Raw genomic sequence first — 23,005 nt, forward strand, 5'->3', positions numbered from 1 at the left:
GGACATAGGGATATCCGAAGTAAAGGTAGATCGGCTGGAGAGGCTAAAGGGTTTTTAGCTCGGCTGAAAAAGCTTAATGAAACTCTAGCTCGGCCAAGTAGACTGGTAATCCCAATCATGTTGCGCAGATGGAATTAAGGGGCAATTGAGAGGGTAATTTTTGGGAAAAATTGGGCCGAGCTGCGAGTTGGACATTGAGGCCCAAAACGCGAAGGACTAAGAAGGCCGCAATAGATACTCCGGCCGAGAAGGGCAAGCTACTCCGGTCTCGGGAAGACAAAGTTACTTCGGCCCAAGGACAGGCGAAACTACTCCGGTCTGGAGGTAACTCACAGTTAGGCCGGTCTCAGAGTTAGTCCGGTCACGGTATGTTCTGAGAAGGCCGGTTTTGGAGTCAGTCCGGTCGTGACTTACAATGGTTAGGTCGGTCAGAACTTGTTACTTGGAAGTTTGAACTAAGCGCATCAAGGTTGAATAAGGGCAACCGAAGTAACGAGTTAGAGGAGAAGACCGAGCTAAGGATAGTTCGGCCTTCTATGTGGCTCAGCATAGCCAGTGTTATTTCGGTCATGTTGTAGTTCGGCCATGAAGAAAACCATCCCACTTGGTTTAAGCAGTGGGGGAGGGTGTAAAAGGATAAGCATTATCCTTAGGAGAATGAACCCTAGGAGGACTCTGCATGGAGAAATACAAGTCCTACTAGGATTGTGCCATATGAAACTTATAAAAGCCCACAAGCACCACCTTGGAGGAGGTAATTAAACACAATCTTTCTAAGAACATGGAGCTTTGTCTATTTGTCAAGTTTTCTGACTTAGGCATCGGAGAGGTTTCCGGCACACACCCGCCGGCTAGCTCACGTTTGTGTTTTCAGGTGACAAAGCGACGTCGTACGGAGGAGCGTGGACTTGGTCAACAGGATTATACGAGGAGAATTATTTCTTCCCCGTACAATTATTATAAAAAAAAGCACCATTTTTGTTTAAAGCACCAGTTTTCCCTTGTTATATGTCATATTATGGTTTAGCGTTTAGTTTGGTTTTTACTATGGTGAACTGATTCTAAATGGTGAACTGGTTCTAATTTTTATTTTTATTTTTATTTTTATTTTTATTTTTAATGAAAACAACTTTTTTAGGAAACATCAAACAGTTAAGTGTTCAATTTTTCAAATACTTTTTTTGCACAAAAAATAAAATCATATGCAATTGAACTTCACATTATTTTGGTTTTTTACACAAAAACAAAATAAAAGTAAAAACACAATCAAACATTAATATGCATATGTGTTTTTCAAAAAATGAAAACAAAGTTACAATTGCAAGATGGAACAATAGTTCTCACAATATCTATGTCCACACAAAACAAAGGGGTTGAAGAATTGTTATTTTTTTCTTCACAAGTTACATATATGGACCATTTTTTATGCATAGATCATTACTCAAATCCTTCACTATATAGAGTTATAAATTCCTGGTACCTATTATCCCAAACAGTTTGTACTTCCTTTTAAATACCATCTAACTCTCTAAATGTGTATTCTATTTCACTTTGAAGCTACAATGGATATTGATTTCAACAATAATTCATTTAATGGGAGTGAGGAAGTTGAAGAACAGGATAACAATGTTTTCATTTAATGAGAGTGGTGAAGTTGAAGAACCTAAGAATGGGATGTATTTTACTTCAAAACAAGAAGTGAACGCATTTTATGCAAAATATGCAAAACACTGTGGATTTGCGATAGCTTATAGAACACAAAATCTAACAAGTGATAAGGAAGTAAAGTACTTTGGAATTGAATGTACTCGGACGCGGAACAGAACAAAAAGATCAGGAGTAAATCCCTTGGAGCCATCTTTGTCATAAAAAATTGATTGTAAAGCAAGGGTAAGAGCCAGTCTACAAAACGATGGAAGATATAAGTTAGTCACAGTTGTGCTTGAGCACACTCATGATTTGATTCCTACTGACTTACGGCATTTTGCAATGAATAAGAGGATTCTTACTCTAGTGAAAAGGAGACTAGAAGTTAATGATGCAGCAGGGATTGGGGTGGCGAGGAATTTTCATTCCATAGTTGTTGAAGTAGGGGGATATGAGGCATTAACGTTTGATGAACGAGATGCAATGAATTATATTGAGAATGCTAGAAGATTGAGACTTGGAGTAGGAGACGCCGAATCAGTCACACTTTTATTTTTATAAAATACAACAACAAAATTCGAACTTCTATTCGACAATTGACTTAGATGAAAATGGTCGCATATGAAACTTGTTTTGGGAAGATGCAAGGAGTAGGGCGACATAAAGCATTTTGGGGATGTTGTCTCCTTTAACGCAACCTATTTGACAAACAAATATTATATGCCATTTGCTCCGTTTGTAGAAGTTAATCACCATGGACAGTCAATATTGTTTGGTTATGAGTTGTTATCTAATGAGAACACTGAGACGTTTGTGTGGCCATTCAAAGAAGGGTTAAGTTGCATGTCAGATGCTCCCTCAAAAGCTATAATAACTTACCAGTGTAGAGCTATGCAAAATGCCATAAAAATCATCTTCCCACAGGCTTGACATCGTTGGTGCTTACGGCATATAATGAAGAAAATTCCAGAGAAATTAAGAGGATATTCGCAATATGAATCCATAAAGGTTGCTTTGCAAAATGCCGTTTATGATTCAATTACAAAAGATGAATTTGAGGCATATTGGCTTGCAATGGTTGAAAAATTCAATCTGAATGACAACGAGTGGTTGGAGGTATTATACCATGAGTGACATAGGTGGATTCTTGCCTATGTTAAAGACATATTTTGGACTGTCATGTCAAGTACACAACAAAGTGAGAGCATGAATGCATTTTTTGATGGATATGTGAACTCGAAGCCTACTTTAAAGCAATTTGTTGAACAGTATGACAATGCCTTGAGAAGTAAGGTGGAGAAGGAGACAAAAGCAGATTTTAAATCTCATAACCAATTGTATGATTGCTTAACAGTGTATCATTTTGAGAAGCAATTTCGTCCAGCATACACAAATTCAAAATTTAAAGAAGTTCAAGCAAAAATGAAGCATCTAGTGTACTGTCGTCCGAATCTTGTCAAAGAGGAGGGTACACATGCATTCCAACCACATATACTAACTTTAGGGCTACTCTAAATCCAAAGTTGCATGATAACTATCACAAGACGTTGGATGAGATCCTAGAACTTGCCACCAATGATGATGGTAAACACAAAGTGATTCAACTTGGGTTGATGGAAATCAAGGATCGAGTGGGAACAATTGAATCAGGTAGCGGGAGTAATGTGCCATGTAGTAGTATTGTACCACCTTCTACTAGTATTGTACCGCTTTCCCATCTTTTACTGAAAAGTCCGCCTAGTCTTAATACTACAAAAGCAAGCAACACTCACAAGGTACTCAGTCCTTTGGTTGCTCATCGAAGAGGCCGTCCATGTACGAAACGGAAGGTTAGCAAGGTTGATCAAATAGTGAATCGGTTCAAGGGAAAGAATAAGAAGACTACTCCCGTACAGGTAAATTATTAAATTCAAAAGTTTTTTTTTGTGGATTTTTAGTTTAATGCTTGAAATTAGAAATGAAATTGTGTTACTATTTTATGATAAGGTGCCGCAAGATCAACCTTACTATTTTCCTTCTATGGTTGGCACACAAGACAATATGTATCTACCGGTATGTGTTGCATGGACTTAATATATTGCACTTTGTTTGTTGTGGGTTTTTATTTTAATACTTCAAATTACTAATAACATTGACTTCCTATTTAATGATAAGGTGCCGCACGATCAACCTTACTATTTTCCTTTTATGGTAGGCACACAAGACAGTATATATGTACCGGTATGTGTTCAATACATGACTACAAATATTTTAATATATGACTATAATTTTAGATTGGTCAATATGTTTGTGGACAATATTTGATTATGTATTTTGTTTTTATAGGCACGGGTTAGCCCAATGCAAACAGCGGGACAATATTAGAAGCACATCTCGTACTCAATCAGGAATGATCAATAATATTAGCAATCAAAGTTCGACAGTAGCATCAACATTTGTTGACTTGAATATAGATGTGGATCCAAATGCCTCATTTTTTTATTTTATTTTAGTTTTGCAGTAGTAATTGTATGACATTCGAATGTAGACTTTGGATCCAAATGTTGGCTTTATTTTGTGGCAGTTTGTGTTTGGTTAATTTTTTTATCCAACAATAGAAGTATGTTTTGTGTTTGTGTTGGCAGTATGTTTTGCAACAATGGATGTATTATGGCTGTAGTATGTTAGGTTCATTTATTCAATGTTGGCTTCATTCATTTATCCAATTTGTGATTACAAATGCAATTATTGGTTCTGCATCAGTATTTGAACGAGGGTTTTGCAGCTCGGCTCTGATTGATTTTGTTAAATGTATATATTTTTTTGTTAAAACTGGACTAAAAGCTTGTACTTTTATTGTGTTGTGCTCTGTTTTACTACTTTTGTTTGTTTCTTGGACTGAGATAAAACTAATCCTTGGATAAAGCTGGTATCCAGTGCTATTTTACTCCTGTCACAATTTTCTGTGTGTTTGTTGCTAGGAAATTGATGAATGATTTCTCTAACCATTTGGGAATATGAATTATGGGTTTGGTTGTTGTCTTCACCTTTTATGTGAGTTCCTCTGTAGTGTTTCTCACTCTCTCAATCACCCACATGCATGCAACTATGTCTGCACAAAGTTCTTAAAGAATAATTGCCATATCTTACATTTATGATTTCTCTTGTATATTGTTTTTGTTGTCAAATAGCAATTTACTGTGGATGCTTGGTACATAGGAGGCAGAACCAATCTTGACTACTAAAAAGTATGTTTCTCATTGCTTATTTATCTGTTGTGGATACACAAAAAATTCATTGTTCTTTTGCGTCATATTTTGAAAAAATCCTTCAAATGTGGAAAATGCCTGGTTGAACACATTCACAAAGCATACATCATTCACAACACATACTTCATCTTGGCAGCCATCATTCACAAAACATACTCCATCTTGGCAGCCATCTAATTTCAGTCATTTACATCATTCAGCACAAAAGGATACAAAATACGAAACAAGTTTTTGATTACATTCATGAAATCCGTTAGAACGTTAGAGAGTCAGTGATTTACATGATAAAGTGCAAAAAGACATAAAAAACAATGACATAAATTATAATTTTAAAGTTCTTCTCCATCATTTGAAGCCTTCCATGAATTTCATTGTCCATCTCACAAAGTCTTCTCCTTATATCGTTTAATTCTTCTGTTCTTATAGCTTTTTGAGGTCCACCATTAGAACGGATTGTGGAGCTAGTGTCATCATCATTCTCATCTGTGAATTTGAAGTAATTACAATGTTCCTTATGACTCTACATTGCAGAAGAATTAGTTAATCAAATCACATAAATAACTTTGTACGCAGTAAAAGATCAAATTCTATAATAGATATTTACATATTTCGATGGGCAAACAAAGAACAAACGTCCTTGGTTTCCGTTGTTATTCGAGCGTACAATATACATCGCTGCAGTTCTCCCACAATCTTAGTTTTAATCTTCTATTGCTATTATTAGTAGAAGAAGAAGCCATAGTTCTGTAATAACAAATTTATAACAACTTTGTAACAGATTTACAGATTTATAATAGATTTTAACACAAATTTATAAGTTATTATAACAGATTTACAAATTTAAAAACAAATTTCAACACGGATTTTTAGATTTACACATTTGAAGACATATTTGATTGTTTATAATTTTACATATTTGAACCAAATCTAAAAACAAATGTTTGAACTTAATTTTATAGATTTCAACAGATGTATACAGATTTATACAGATTAAGGCCAAACCAAACAGATGTATTTTACCAAACAGATTTGAAGGCAAACCAAATAGATTTCAAGCCATACCAAATTAAAGCCAAAAAAAAAAAAAAAAAACAAACAGACATATACAGATTTCAACACATATTAGATTATTTATAATTTTACAAATTTGAAGCAAAACTTGTGTATTTTACCAAACAGATGCATATTTCAAGCAAACAGATATATGGACTTAATTTTACAGATTTCAACAGATGTATACAGATTTATATAGATTAAAGCCAAACCAAACAGATGTATATTACCAAACAGATTTGAAGGCAAACCAAACAGATTTCAAGTAATACCAAATTAAATCCAAAAACAAACAAACAGACATATACAGATTTCAACATAGATTAAACGCAAATCCCAAACCCTAACACATCACAAATTAAACCCAAATCCCAAACCCTAACACAAATTGAAAGCAAAATCCAAACTAAAACCGTCCCATTTGACTATTTTCTATAGAAATTGAAGCCAAACGTAAACCCTAGTTTTTGTAATTTTAGGTTTACCTCAGATTCCTTTTTGTCTGTCGTTGCTGTCGCAGGCCGTCGTTCGTCCTCTGTCGTTGTTCGTCCTCCTACCGTAACCAGAGAGCGATGGGAAGGTTTACCACAGATAAGAAGGATGACAAAGATCTTTGGAATGAGAGGGATGAGTACAGAGAGAGGTGAGAGTGTGAGAGTTATTCCTCCTTCCGCGACCACTAGAGATGAGAGAGCTGAGAGAGATCTGTGAAATGAGAGCCATTCGAGCCCAATAGTTTCGAGCTACAGAGCATTTTCCTATTCAATAATTGTAAAAGTATCACTTCAATTGATGTAATAATTTTTTTTGGTAATTTACAATACACTTTTTGAAGTTTGCTTAAAATACGAATTGCCCCATGTGGCTGAAAAAATTTCAAATATTTCCCTATCAGAACTTTTTATTTAACAAAATTAATTGAAAAAGTGAAATTTCTAATTGTTCACCTATATAATAATAAAAATATATGAATTATTAATTGAAATAAAATTTTAACATTATTAAAAACTATTAATTAACTTGATGTTTTATTAATAAAAAGACATATTTGTTATGAAATTAGAAATCTTAGGAGGCATAATGTAATTTCTAGAACCATAGATGGTAATTTGTAGTTTAAGTAAACATCAGGAGGCGTGTTTGTAATTTATCCCTTTTTTTAAATAAAAAAAAGATGAAACAAAGGTAAGTTTATTGTAGATTCACAATTTCATGAACTAAGAGACTTATTTGATTTTGATTGATTTTTTAAAAATTGAATTTTTTGGTTTTTATGTTTTTTTTTAGTAATTTTTTATATTTAAATTATTTTTTTATTTTTTAGATGCACACAACTTAAATGTACCTAAAGAATAAAATATTTGCACAAAATATTTAGGAATTTAATAAATACACAAAAATAAAAAAATGTACTGAAATTTTATATTTTTTGTATTTGATAATAAAAAATTCTTAAGGTAATAAATGTTTTTATTAAAAATAAAAAAATAAAAATAAAATAAAAAACTCAATTTTTTAAAACCAAGCAAGGTGAATGGTACCATTTTGTTGTCGGTATTATTGAGTTTCCGCTATTGGTGGTGATTGATGATCGTGACGATTACGGTAGAATTTAAGCATCGGTGACAGAGACAAATAATTATGAAGATTGTGGTTATGGTTTTAAACTTGAGGTAGATCTTATTTTTCAAATCATATTGTGAAAAAATTAATAATTTATTTATTTATCTTTAAATCACAGCTAATTTTTGATAACGTTTTTTAGTTTGTTTAGAATATCTTTGTTTGGACCTATAAGCTTTGTTGTTTGTTTATTTATTTGTTTGTTTGTTTGTTTGTTCTGTTCTGTTTTATTTTGTTTGTTTGTTTGTTTGTTTTTTTTTTTTTTTCAATCCCTCCATTGGACCATTGTTTAGTGAAAATGATAACCCAATTTATTTTGTTTCATAAACCCCCTAAGGAAAAAATATATAATTGAGTAAGGACAAAGTAAAACATGTTTTTTTTTCTTAGAAAATATTGACGAAGTAACATATTACTGTTAAACATGGTAACTATCAAACAAAATAATATGTTATTGTGACACAGGGTAATATGTTACTGTTAGGCTTTTGTTATTGGCAATCCCGTTTGATAAAACTCTTTTTAATTGTAATTTTATTCGTTCTTTTATTTCAGTGAGGTTATAAGTATTTAGATGTGAATCCAACCTGAATTGTGCCTTGTAGAGAAATTTGTGATATTTGTTCTTTCATGTTTGCTACTTCCCTGACTATGCTAGAGATCAAGCGAAGACACTTGTTCAAAAATACGCATTTAAACCACACCGTTCGAGTGGCTAATCCTGCGCTCAAGTGGTGATCGTGATTATGCCTGCTATAAAGCTGCAATTAAATCAATTTCTAGGGTACGATTTCCAGATCTTCTTCTTGGGAATTAGGGTTTTCATCTGGAGTTTCTTTACTTGTTTCCTTTGATATTTGTGAGAGTTTATATAATAAATTGAGTGGATTATATCAAAGGGGGTTGTTTTATTTATTCAAAACAAAAGAGAGAGTTGATTTCGGTGGATTCCGGAGAATTTGGGCCTGAAGATTTGGTGGATTTCAGAGTGACTTATCATTGTGGATTCGACATCGGCGTTATAGATTCAACGTTGGATAAGACAATTCCAAGGTGAAGACGGGGCGGGAAGAGACATATAGGGGTCAGTTCGATTCGGACATAGATTTGCTAGGTAATTGAGTGTACACTTGTGTAACTCCTTTTCCTCTTCTTAGTGAATTTTTTTGTGGCTTTACCCATGGCTTTTTTTTTTTTTTTTAATCACAATCGGAGATGCTCCAATTGTGGTTTTTTTTATGTAAAATCATTGTGTTGATTTGTCTTTGATTGTTTGATTGAGATTGCTATTTACTAGTTAAAATTGATATATAATCACAAATCAATATCTTGGGGATTTAAGATTTTTCAGTTACTATCAAACAAAGTAATATGTTACTGTTGCTATTTACATCAATTTCGACGGTCATAATTTTTTTTATTTAAGAATTTCATAGTCAACATGAATCTTATTTGATAGATCTTGATGAGAGAATTTTAAAAATACTAATTTTATTAAAAACCGACATCTATATCAAAAATTATATTATTTTAAAGTTTAATATTTTGATAATAATGGTATGTGTTGATTTTTTTAAGAAAAACTTTTTATAGTTATCGTTAATGCATTAAAATTTTATTATAATGGGGTTTTGACTAAATAAAAAAATAAAAAAAAATATAGCAAAGTTCAAAGGCCAAACGAAAGCCTACACTAACTACGAATACAAAAGCGGCCTTAAAAATTGCATTTTCTGTTAGGGAAAATTAGTCTAAGGTCCCTCTCTCATTTTTAGTAATGGAAGTGATCCATAATATCATTTTATGATGTCTAAGGTCCATCAATCCCACACCTATGTATCACAAAGAAATTTGATATATCTCACGACTTTCAACCCTTCCCCCCTCTCTCTCTTCTCTTTGTCAGACTCACGTCTCTTATTCTCTCTCTCTCTCTCTCCCCTCTCTTTCTCTCTCTCCCCCTCTCTTTCTCTCTCTCGCTGATCTGAATGACGAGATCGCCTTCACCTTCTTGTCGATCCTCCACCAGATTATCTTCATCTACTAGTTCAAAACCCTAGATCTCTCTCTCTCTCTCTCTCTCTCTCTCTCTCTCTCTCTCACACACACACACACACACACACACATTCCCTGGATCTATCTCTCTCCTCCCCTTCTCTCATCTTCAGTTTCTCACTGCCGTCCCCGTCTCCATCATCGCCTTAAATCACCATCACCATCACCATCATCGCATCAGATCACGATCGTCGTCGCTGTCTCCATCATTGTCTTCTCCTCTACTCTTTTCTCCAGCCACCACCAGCGTCCCTCATTGCTATCGCCGACATCTCCATCATCGCCTCAGATAAAGATCGCCGTCGCTGTCTCCATCATTATCTCCTCCTCTACTCTCTTCTCTAGCCACCACCAGCGTCTCTTATTGCTGTCGCCGACATCTCCATCATCGCCTCAGATCTAAGATCGACCAAACCCTCTTTTTTTCTCTCTCTCTCTCTCTCTCTATCTCTTTCCGTGATTGTCACGATCTGGATGACTTTGATAATTTTTGTCACATGTCAGATATGAAAAAGAGGAATAGAGGGAGAGAGAGAAGGGAACACACCTTCAGTTTTTGAGCATTCAATGTTACTGTGACACAAGGTAATAATGTTACTGTTAAACAAAGTAACATGTTACTGTTACTATTTACATCAATTTCGACGGTCATAATTTTTTTTTATTTAAGAATTTCATATTTAATATAGATCTTATATGATAGATCTTGATGAGAGAATTTTAAAAATACTAATTTTAATAATAGTGTGTGTTGAATTTTTTAAGAAAAACTTTTTATAATTATCATTAATCTATTAAAATTTTATTATAAGACAGTTTTAACTAAATCTTAAAAAAAATATACATATATATATATATATATATATTGTGAGGGAGATTTCATAATCTGGCTTTGGGCCTTGGTAATGACCGGGCTAAAAAGAAGTCCGAGCGCGTTTGGGCCGAGCTAACTTGGGCTAATCCAGAGTTTGTTTGCTCGGTTGAGGTCCAGGGCCCATTCGGCCGAAATGATCATCTGTCAATCCGGGCTTATTGGTCGCGCATGTAGCTCAGTGGAAAGGTCTCCCTTGGACCGGCCTAACCTGTCTGGAGCTTAGCCGTACTGGAATACTACGGAGCTCGGTTGTGGTGGAGCTCAGCGAGTGGCACTGTTGGGCTCGTTAAATAGCTCGGTCGAAGGAGGCCAAGATAATTCCGCCGGGCTACCCATTATCGCCGATGCCAACTGGCGGTTTGATTAGGTGGTGTTTAGCTGAATTTGTGTTGACAGATAGGAGAGCAGCTCCACGTGTCAATAAGCGAATGGATGCAGAGGTGAGCGCATGAAGTATATAAGCATGATTGCGCCCCCCATGCTGGGGATGAAACTTCATCTGGTGAGAGAAACTCTCTTCCTATCTCTCTCTATCTCTGAGTGTGTGCTAACTTGACCGTCGGAAGGGTTTTTCGGTAACACATCGTCGGGTAGCTCACTGTCGTTGTGTCCACAAGTTAATTGGATAAAAGCGGAACTTGGACGCAAGGGGTACGGAGTGCGACGAATATCTCCTCCCCATACAATTGGCGCCGTCTGTGGGAAATCGACAGACAAAACCTTGTCCTCTAACCTTCTTCGATCATCTTTTATAGCGAACCACGACGACATTCCGTTACTCGCCATCGACAGCATCACGCCAGAGTCCATTTGTCTCAGAGATGGCCTGTCTGCCATTCCGAGATGGCCTATCTGTCATTCCAAAAGAGCTTCACCGACGGCGAGATTTACACACTCAACACTTGGAAGACAAGCTGAGAGACCAAGATACCATCATCAAGAAAATGGCGACTGTAGACATCCCCGAACACCCCAGAAGGGAAATCCCGTTTTGTTCATTTGAGGCTCACTACAGTTCAGGACTCAAATGTCACGGTCCTGTATCTAATCTCACAGAGTGCAATACAAGACCGATGAATCATCAAAGAGTCCAAATCCGGCAAATCGTTTTTGAAAACAGATTTTTTTGAAAGAAGTGCCAAACATGGACTACTTTGTCAGATATAGAGTCGCCACCTAAATATTTTATTTTGGGAAATTTAGGAAACCCTGACTCGTTTGCCTAAGGCCACGTGTCCGTCATCACCAAAGTTGCCTCGGCTCGGGAACTTGGGTACGATTGGGGAAGGTCACTTTGTGAGCACCCCTGCTCGCCCGATCAAAGATCGGCCTCTACTAACCATGATATCGAGTTTTGAAAACATTATGTGCTCTTATTCCGGGTATTAGCCTAGATTTACTACGTGATGCACACAGCATACAAGTATAGATTGGATCGCCTGAATTGGAACAAAACACCTCATGTTTGCTTTTGAAACGGTTTGCTACTCGCAAGTAGGCTAAAATGTGATTTTGCGACCCTCAGGTGGGCTTAGAAAACAAGATGATTTGCCACTCTCAAGTGGGCTTAAAACTCACAGTCAATGCATTATTCCAATTCAGATAATCCAACCTTCACCCACAGGCATTCAGGCAGGTATATCACATAAGCAGTTAGCCTCATGGTAAACATGCTATCATGGCATTCACTCACACGCATGCGAAGATGATAAAGCATAAACACTTACCGAGTACTCCGAGCCAAAACAGAAACTAGTTAGTAATCAATGCATGATCTTAGTTCATGTTAAGATGGCTAATGCAATACATGCAAAATGCAACTAGAAATAGGCTCGGCTATCCTAAGAATGGCATATGAGATGCTACAGCTAACACGCGTTCAACTTGGAATTGGAATACAATGCAGTTAGTATGATGCGCCGAGCCCGGTGCATGCAATACAGATGAATAATGCAAACATGCAAGCATAAGTATGTTAATTGAAACATGCCCTAATCTAACCATCATAAGCTGGAAAATAAAAGGGAGAAAGACGTGGGGTTGGAAGACAGACATCACACACACGCACACTTATTACAATTGTGCCCTCGCTCGGAGGGTCCGAATAAATAATACAGTCCGAACAAATAATTAACTGCTTTAGCTAATTAAATATTACAAAACCCTAATTAATCAACAAATTAACTAGGAAAGCAAATAAATTAGCATGCAAGCTAAATGGACCGCCTCAGCTTTGTTCCGAATGATGAAAGATGCATGCATGCTCAAGCCGCCTCGTCGGGAAATTCCTCGCGATGCCCCGATTCGCCTCTGTTTGCAATTGATCCCGAAATGCTGTACAAAACTCCAGAAGGTTGTTGACCAGTTTTGGCTGTTGGTTTCTGGTTTGCTGCAACAGAGAGCAAGAAAGGGGCATAGCAAAGTATTTTCAACGTATATGTGCATGACCACTCTCCCTATCATTGCACAAGCTCTAGGGAGTGTAGTCCTCGATCCTCGTGCCATCAATCACGCATCCCGATGCATGATGGCCGAGGAGTCGGATTGCACGACTTGATGTAAAATGAATGCACAAATGAACACAATATAGCCTAAACTCCATCATGGGTAATCTGGAGTGTCGAAGACCGAGAATCGAGGCACGTTTCGTCACTTGGAGTACGAAACGTCCCTTGTTTCCCGTGTTTGGACTAAACCCTATTCCAAACACAATGCAATATATATGGAATGGCATGGCATGCAAACACAATGCAACAACTAGCATGCAATCCTAAACGAAATGCAAATAAGACATGCAAACATGCAAGGAAAGACATGCAAAGGTGCAACTAGCATATGCAATGCTATGAACTACAAATGGCATACTTAATGCACATGACGCTATATGGCATACACAACGCACATATGACGATGGACATACACGAAGACATAATCAAGGCATACACAATGCAACTATCAAGAACGCGACAACATGGACATGGCATACATAATGCAAGATGGACTTAAACTAAAATGAATGGGCCTCAGCCACACCCAAATCAGTGGCCAAACATGATGAAATTAAAGGCGAGAACACTCATGCAAACATGCCCAATGCAAGGGACCGAACCTAAGGCATCAAATGCCACTCTACCAAAGCATGGCAAGGGATGAAATATGGCATGCAATCATACATTTTCCAGCTCTGAAATGACATACAAGATGGTCCCGAATCATGCAAACACTTCACACAATGCATGCTAGATGGCCCGAATACCGAAACTAGTGAAGCACATTACACTAGAGGTGCACAAAGCAATGCACAAATGGAAAAACCAGCCCCAAACAGACCCTAGGCAGATCCAAGACAGTGGGAAAATGATCTAAAATGATGGCTCAAAATGCATAGAAATGAAGCTCATGAAATGGTCCAAAAATGAGGTATTTATGCACAACTCTCAAACGCATTTAAAGAGTGGAAAACATGGGAATATGGCATATATGTAAGCTCTGAAATATGATGCACAATGGCCCCAAAACATGGAAACACCTCAACATAAGCATGCAATAGGCTCCAAAACTCAAAGCTAGGCAAGGGTATTGAACTACAACCATGCATAGAAAGCATCATTCGACCATGAGGCATAAAAATAGACCTAAGGCAGTCCAAAACATGCACAAAATTAGTTTAAATCATGGCCAAAAAGTGCTAGAATCAAAGGCCAAAATAGTATGCAATGTAAGCTAGTGAAGAGGGTTTACACTACAAGTATGTGTGGAAATCAAGAGGCCATCAAACCAGCAAAAGTTAGACGTATGACATGCCAAATAAAGTCCAAAAACTCACTGAAACATGGTCTATGCATGCAAGAATGATAAGCTCCTTTGATAGGCTACAAAGAGGGTTGTTCTACACATGCAAGATGGACACCCAAAATGGAAAAAATGGCCTCTTTATAGAGCCTATGCAGGTCCTAAAAGCCACCAAAAAATTCCTGAAACATGGCTTGGAAGCATGAAAATAAGGGCTCCTTTGTTAGGCCAAAAATGCTAGTAAACAAGGCAAGGGGTGAGAGGGTCACCCCTCTCTGATTTTGGTGCTCAAAACAGCATGCTAGCCACTGAAAATCTACTAGATTTCAGTGGCTAAAAGGCCAAACAAAGGCCAATGCAAACGCCCTAAGGCATGGCTCAAAACAAGATGAAATGAAGCATGCAAGGGGGTAGATGACCCCCAACAGAAAAATGATCTTTAACAAACATGTTAAGGACCTCAAAATAAGACTTTTTTCAATTTATTACAAAGCCCAAATATGCTTGCAAGTATAGCTAAGATATGAATCAAAATAAGGACCAAAAAGGGAATAAGAGTGTTACCCTTGTAGACAATAACTCCAGCAACTTCTAGACCAAAACAACAACTCCTTAGCCTCTGAAAATAAGCTCCAAGGTGCTTATATGGATGATGGAGAGGTTAGGTTGTGAGGTGGTGTGCCAAGGAGGACAAGAACTTCACTCTTTTAAGCTTAAAGTGAGAGATAAAGAGAGATATATGGTGTATGCTCTCACCAAGTTCTGAACCCTTGCAAAGGAAGGGAGGCCCTTCCTTTATAGAGAAGAGAGGCCACAGCTTCTCTTGGAAGCTAAAAACCAAGAATAAACATCCTCCATGTGTATGGAGGATGCAACAAATGCCTCCCAGGTGGCACAGCTGGAAGCAACTCAATGAGACAAAGCTACAGAGAGCTGGCCGACCAGTTCAGGTGGTCGATCGACCCCTTGCCCTGATTGGCCGACCAGGTTCAAAAGGGTCAATCATCAAAAGCTGGTCGGCAGCCCTGATTGGTGGTCTCCCAGGTGAAAGCAACTCAGTGGTGGTATGGGAGACCAGAAAATGTGGCTCAAATGTGAAGGAGACCACTTACCTGTCAAGAAAAATCGGCCGACCGGGGAATGGTGGTGTCCAAGAAGAAAAGGCCACCCTTGTACCACCTTCCTAACAATGAAACTAGGGTCTATGCCAAAAATGAACCAAGACAGATGCAAAACGAGGGTTCAGGGGCTAAAACGCGCAACCGGGTGCCCCGAAAACTGATTGTTAATCATCAAAGGTGGCGTGTGACCACAAAGATGGTCTCCCGGGCCACAGTGTCCCTCTAAAGAGAGAAAACAAGGTGCGTGCCAAAAATCAAAGCAAACGGAGGTAGTTAGGCGGTCCCGAATCGAGGCACACGGCCGACGACTCCGAAAATTGGAAACTGGTCTCCAAACGGGAACAGTGGTCCACGACCACGAAAAGTAGACTACGGCCACTGAGAGATGGTCTACGAGACCCCTCCTTCTCTTCGGGAAGAGAAAATAGAACCTGGTTCGCAAATCGAGGCAAAGCACAAAAGGGTTCCGAGGCCCGGAGGCAAGGTTCTCAGCCGAGACTCTGAAACCTCAGAACGAGCACAACACGCGTGATCACCGAGCGCTCAATCGATGACATCTGAGTCTTAAGGTCGGTCAAAATGGGGTGTCTACAGTTGTCCCTCTTTGACAGAACTCGGAAGTCATAAGTGACGGGAGTGAATGTCAAAGCCCAGAGACGACCCATTTTGAAAAGGCCGAAGACTTAGACAAACAGGCGAGATAAACAAGAAGTGTGCCTACAGGCAGGGGGCAAAATGCAAAATGATATGCACCAAGCCAAACGTAACTCGTGATCATGCAATGCGGCAAGCTGTAATGAAGCAAATATTCACAATAAATATAACAATTTTAAGCAAGAATGCGAGGCAAAACTACATTTCATGCAGTAAGAGTGTAAGAAAATTACAATTCTCGCTATGTCTCACACAGAGAAGATACAATACCTGTGTGGCTCGTCTGGTTGCACTTGCTTCAAATGAACCGTACATACAATATCATGCCTCATGCTGCTGGGGACCTTCCCATTCTTTTCGGTTGAACCGCAGGTACTACTTTTCTCTCTGACTATGGTCGCAGCTTTCCCTATTCTCCAACAGGGTGACAGACTAGGTTGGTTCAGTATCCAGAATTGAGGCGCATACATATGCTATCTCAATCTATGGGGCTGCCATACAGATTTCTAGCCGAGGATATACCCCTGGGTATTTAAACCAGACTTTAGTCTCGGAAATCCCGAACCTTTGCGTTCTAGGCATAAGCCATTCGAACTCTAGTTTCCACCGTCTCAGTTAATCTCCTAGGAACTCACCGCTAACACAGGCTGGTGGCTATACCAGACCACCAGAAGTTGTTCGGGCATGACAAACACCAAAGGAATTGCACCTTTAGAGGATTTAAGGTCTCCTAGACCGGAGAGTGCACAAGACAGTGCGAATAAAGGTGCAGGATTTAAGGTCTCCCAGACCAGGTGAGTGCACAAGACAGTGCGAGCTAAAGGTGCACAAAACAGTGCGAGTAGGGTGAATGTACAAAACAGTGTGATTGAGGTGCGCAAAATAGCACAAATGTAAACTGCACAAAACAGTGCGATGCCACACACTAACAAGTGTAGGTGAGGTGCGCAAGAAAGCGCGAACAATGCACTAACAAGTACAGGTAAGGTGTGCAAGAAAGCACGAACAATGCACTAACAAGTGCAGGTAAGGTGCGCACGAAAGCACGCTGCAATGCATGCAAAATGCAATGGTGAATGCAAAGGGGGAAAATACTCCAACCATGCTGGAATCATGAGAGGAGAAAAAACAAACAATCAAGCGCGCATACGACGTAACCTAAGTCAAATTCCAAACACGCTAAAATCGTATGAGGAAAGGGACACTCAAACGACGCTGAAATCGTGAAAGGAGGTCCAAAACAACCTGCCCAAGTGTGTACACAATGCAACCTAAGATGAATTCCAAACACACTGAAATCGTGTGAGGAAAGGGACACTCAAACCACACTGAAATCGTGAGAAGAGGTTTGAAAACAACTGCCCAGGTGTGTACACAACACAACCTGAGATGAATTCCAAACACGCTGAAATTGTGTGAGGAGCGGGACACTCAAACCACGATGAAATCATGAGAGGAGGTCCAACACAACCCGCCCAGGTGTGTACACGACACAACCTGAGATAAATTCCAAACATGCTAAAATCGCGTAAGGAACGGGACACTCAAACCACGCTGAAATCGTGAGAGGAGGTCCAACACAACCCGTCCAGGTGCGTACACGACACATCCTCAGATAAATTCTAAACAAGCTGAAATCGCGTAAGGAACGGGACACTCAAACCACGCTGAAATCGTAAGAGGAGGTCCAACATAACCCGCCTAGGTGCGTACACGACACATTCTGAGATAAATTCCAAACACGCTGAAATCGCGTAAGGAACGGGACACTCAAACCACGCTAAAATCGTGAGAGGAGGTCCAACACAGCCCGCCTAGGTGTGTACACGACACATCCTCAAATAAATTCCAAACACACTGAAATCGCGTAAGGAACGGGACACTCAAACTACGCTAAAATCGTGAGAGGAGGTCCAACACAACCCGCCCAAGTGCGTACATGACACATCCTGAGATAAATTCCAAACATGCTGAAATCGCATAAGGAATGGGACACTCAAACCACGCTGAAATTGTGAGAGGAGGTCCAACACAACCTGGCCAGGTGCGTACATGACACAACCTGAGATAAATTCCAAACACGCTGAAATCGCATAAGGAACGGGACACTCAAACCACGCTGAAATCGTGAGAAGAGGTCCAAAACAACCTGCCTAGGTGCGTACACGACGCAACCTGAGAAAGTCCCGAAGGACAACGATCCTAAACGCAGCTCGACGTAAAAGGATAAATGATACAAGATAACACAAGATGCAAATAAACACAATAAGTGCGATGATATAGTACATGTTACAAGCGATGTAGAGCATGATGTTTAGGGAATGTAATAAACAAACAAAGCGGCACTTTAGAAAGCACCTCATGGAGTGAGTGGCGGTAGACCGCTTTACTCTGACGGGGATCTCCCCTCCATTGTGTTCTTCGAACACTTACCTTCAACTCGCAGTACAAAGGTCCTGAAATGCTGACAAGGAGCAACATCTGTATATAGAAACCACAAATGCCGTTTTTCATCCTGATCATATTCATAACTTTCCCTCATTGCAAACAAAGCCAAGGTAACTTTGACAGGGAATGGTACTCAGGGAGAGCACTTCTGATCGCCATTTTGGCCTGAAACGGTGAAACAGTCAGCACAGTATTCTGTTCACTCTGAACACACAGCTCATACAAGACACTGCTCATTCTGAACACACAGCCCGTAACACCGTACTCTATTTCTTTTGAACATACAGCTCATAACACAGTATTCTGGTTCATTCGGCACACAGCTCATACAAGACACTGCTCATTCTGAACATACGAGATGCAATGACGGAACTTGCAAAAGTTGAAACAAACTTAGATGCCCCACATTTTCCCTCTTTTCTTTTGCTTTGTAGCCCGGAACTTTCATAGCTTCAGATGGGTCCTGGTTTTTACTGCTCTCATATGACCTGGGTTGAACCCTGCAGTTTTATGAAAGAACAAATTCTATTTTGCACAACTGTGGAGAATGGCACGGCACTTTGAGCACGAAACGATTTTTTGAAAGTGAGATAAGAAAAGGGGTCTCAACCAAGTATTGAGCCTACAACTGACCACAGCCAAAACGACTCAACGACAGAAAACAAAAGGGTAGAACAACCTAAACACAACTCAACAGAGGAAAAACAAGGTAAAACAACCTAAACACAACTCAACAAAGGGAAGACAAGGTAAAACAACCTAAACGCATCTATTGACACTCAAACGACTCAAAACAAGAATCGAGACAAACAAAAACACACAAACACAACACTTAGCTGTGTTACAAAGGCAAGAGACCTCTCGGTGCACGAGGAGCCAGTTTCTCCGAGTATTATTTCCCACCCTTTCTCATTGGTGATTCTCACATCACTCGGCCCTCAAGCTCTGTTTTTCTGAAAAAGCCATTTTTCTCACTTTTTCTCTCAGCGCACATCTCTCTATTCTTCAATCTCTCATTTTTTTTATCCCTCTCCTGGGTGGTTGATGGATACGCAGGAAGTTGTGGGTTCTTGCCCTTGGTATTCTACCATATTCTTGTTCTTGTTCACAATAGTGAATTTCTCCCTCATTGGTGATTCTCACATCACTCGGCCCTCAAGCTCTGTTTTTCTGAAAAAGCCATTTTTCTCACTTTTTCTCTCAGCGCACATCTCTCTATTCTTCAATCGCTCATTTTTTTATCCCTCCCCTGGGTGGTTGATGGATACGCAGGAAGTTGTGGGTTCTTGCCCTTGGTATTCTACCATATTCTTATTCTTGTTCACAACAGTGAATTTCTCCCACAGAGGGGTTGCGCTACAGCTGGGTGTGTAGCAAATCTACAGCTAACATCGGTTGACGATGCTCTGCTGGGGAGTTTAGATGTGATCAGATCTATCCAGATGAGGGAGTGAAATATCTTGTCCCGTTCCAGTTCGTGCTTCGCACTTGGCTTGATACCTCATTGCTTGGAGGATGTGAGAACTTTCTGTCTTTTTGCAGTTAGCTTTATTGGTGCCCTTTTCCGACAGGTATGATGCCTTTTCTAGCAAGTGCGTTGATAAAGGGAAAAAGGTAGAAAACCTGACTCAACTGTGCCCCTAGTTCATCATTTTGACCATTTTTTGTTTTTGGCTTCTGCTAAAACAATTTTAACCAAAATGAGAGTTAGATTAACACGCTTGTTCGATTTTCTGATTTGAAATCATGTAAGTTAGGTTATGAGCATTGAAAATTTTCCTTTTTCGGGTCCAAGAAATGGTCCAGTTTTGAAAAAAAAATAGGATAATTTTTAAGAAAATTAGTCAACTCATTAAAAATTCACTAAAATTGTTTTTGCAAACGGCCACCGCTCAACGAGCATGGAACCTACTCTTGAAATGCACAACCTCAGATCCATAACAATGGAAAATTGCCCCTTGTCTGAACGGCACTGTATGGCAATGAAAAATTGCCCCTTGTTTGAATGGCACCTTAGCAATGCACGGCAACGGAAAGTTGCCCCTAGTTTGAATAGCACCGCAGCACGTGGCAACCAGTCCTCACAGTGACAATTACAACCAAATTCTCGGATATAGAAAAGACAAAGATGACCAGAACCATCGCATGGACACAGTCAAATTTGAAGTGTTTTACGGCTAGACTTTAGAATGAAGTTGCCTACGTATCCCACAGATGGGAATCAAGCCTTATGTAGTTCGGGGTTAAGGTACACTCGGGTATTAACCTCTCACTTTTTACGCTCTAACTTTTGCCAAGGCCGCCCTTCCGGGTTTTCAACCTTGCAAGCTATGTTCTTCTTTTCTTTTCAATTCTTTTCATTTTTTTTCTTCTTTTTTCTTTTTCTCTTTTCTTTTCTTTTCTTTTTTCTTGTTCTTTTCTTTTTTTTCATTCTTTTTTCTTGCTCTAACTTTTGCCTGGGTCGCCCTTCCGGATTTTCGGCCCAGCAAGCCTCTCAAGGGTAAAAGTGTAGCTTTGTTCATGTTGAATGGTTTGAGATCTCGGAGCCATCTGAATCCAACAGAATGGCTGCTGTTTGCTAATGATATAGAAGTCCATCCAATGGAGGGTGAATTTGCCCCTAGTGTTGTGGATAAGAACTCGATTGTCCTTCAGCAATGCCTTTTTCTTTCCTCCCTTCTGGAGTTTGGCATTCTTGCCGATCTTCATTGATTTGTGGAATGATCCATTTTCGACTCTTCGAGCACAATCTGGCATCTTTTGCCCCTAGTTCAAGGGCTGCTTTTGATCTAGCTTTGCAAGCTTCCTTTGATCACATCTGATATTCTCGCCCCTAGTTCATGGGCTGCTCCTGATCCGGCCACATGAGCCTTACATTGTGGTTGACTATTGAGCATTCTGAATTGAGGTTCAAGGTTTGGAAACAAAGGGGTTGAGTCTCGAGGCTGAGAGCGATCCTAAGCTGCACAATCTCAAGAGTGATTCCACACAGGTCTTCGTAGAACCACGCAAAACATTTTTTGAAATCTTTTATGAAAGCAACTAATCGCTCGCGTCGAAGACAATGCAGAACCAATCTGGATCAAGCCAGGATCCTTCTCAGTACTCACATTAACAAACATGATCTCAATCATTAAGGGCTTAGCATGCCTCTCTTTCTCTCAATTGATCAAGTTTTTGCAAATCCCGAGGAATTCCATCCTCTTCGTTTTCATCACGATGTCCAAAAAGTTTTGAAAAACTTAGGTTAATGCAATGATTTCAAGGTACAGAAAAGTAGGTGAAAAACACTGCTTGTTTCATTCAAAATTTTGGCATAATTGGCACAAGGCAGAAGCGAACACAAGAATATGAAAATCACTACTGTTTCATTCAGATCTGTTGGCATAACTGGCTCCAAGGCAGAGACAGACTCAAAAGAAAGCAAAAAGACAAACACAAAACAAGATAGTGATGTCCGAGGTAACACCCTCGGAATCACCCGACTCCAACGCAACAGGATTGACTCGATACAACAAGACAGACTATATATAAAACAACAAAACTGACCCAATACCCAAGTCAGAAAGTACAAAAACTAGTATTTGCATATTGCTCAAAATAGTGCGTGCCATTCCCATGTCTGGAGTAAATCGAGCGCCACCCGCAGCTGGTTCATCCCCCGATCACATGGTCACATTATCTCCCAAGTTCACCGATCCAGTGCCGATAGACTTTGCCGAGTTTGGCGCGGCAATGACCTCGTTGTCAATCAAATCTTGCACTTCGTGGCGAAGACGGAAGCAATTTTCGGTGTTATGACCAGTTTGTTGATGAAAGGCACAGTACTGGGCAGCATCATGTGTAGCCGAAAGAGGATTCGATAGAGGCCGAGGCTCAAGGGGTTTGAGATGGCCAACAAGGATTTGGAGAGCTGTGGACAAAGGCATATAGAGGGCATGGAAGACCCTCTGACCTCGGGGTTGGTACTTCAAAGTTTCTGGATTTTTGCTAGACGCACCAGCAAAGGGATTGGCAGGTGCTGGCCTGGTTTGCTGATCTCTTCCGAGTGTAGGATTTGAGCTCAAAAGATTGTTTCTGGTACGATGACCCTTCTCCCAGTTTTCCCCTTGCTTCGAACTGCTCTTATTCTGAGTGACGAAAGTATCCTCCACAATCTTTGCAACAACTGCGAGCACTTGCTGTTTGTTTAGCCCTTCCGCTTTCAAAGCCTCCACAGCCCACAGAAGGTGTTCATGGGGATCAATGCCTGCCCCTTCCTTGTTATTTCCACTGGCCTCCACTTTGCCAGGGGATTGGCCTTCTTCCAATACAACCTGTCCCAAGATTGGGGAGCCTTTTGTCGTGAAACTCCTAGCATGTGATGTGGCCGATGATGAAGCCAATGTCCCGGAGGCCAGATCTGTCACAGTTCTTTGAAGATCTTCAATCATTCTCATCAACTCAGAAATAGTAGGTTCACGAGTTTGAGATGATTGGGGTTCAGGTGC

At 39.5% G+C, this 23,005-nt stretch overlaps 1 protein-coding gene across 1 annotated transcript; it reads left to right on the forward strand.

Annotated features, from left to right (window-relative positions):
* Window positions 1–919: 919 nt before the first annotated feature.
* LOC145799734 (uncharacterized) lies at window positions 920–4,309 on the forward strand. The gene is made up of 4 exons (XM_082889365.1): window positions 920–3,542; window positions 3,634–3,699; window positions 3,802–3,867; window positions 3,973–4,309. Exons 1-4 carry the CDS (start codon window positions 3,261–3,263, stop codon window positions 4,009–4,011), a joined length of 453 nt encoding a protein of 150 aa, XP_082745491.1. The 5' UTR covers window positions 920–3,260; the 3' UTR covers window positions 4,012–4,309.
* Window positions 4,310–23,005: the final 18,696 nt, after the last annotated feature.

The sequence above is a fragment of the Camellia sinensis genome, chromosome 9 (assembly GCF_055761805.1).
Source record: "Camellia sinensis isolate YWXY chromosome 9, ASM5576180v1, whole genome shotgun sequence".
NCBI lineage: Eukaryota > Viridiplantae > Streptophyta > Magnoliopsida > Ericales > Theaceae > Camellia > Camellia sinensis.

Coding starts and splice junctions, on each gene's coding strand:
- LOC145799734 (XM_082889365.1), top strand. CDS start 3,261: ATGGAAATCAAGGATCGAGTGGGAACAATTGAATCAGGTAGCGGGAGT. Junction 3,543..3,633: donor AGAAGACTACTCCCGTACAG/GTAAATTATTAA, acceptor TTTTATGATAAG/GTGCCGCAAGATCAACCTTA. Junction 3,868..3,972: donor AAGACAGTATATATGTACCG/GTATGTGTTCAA, acceptor TTGTTTTTATAG/GCACGGGTTAGCCCAATGCA.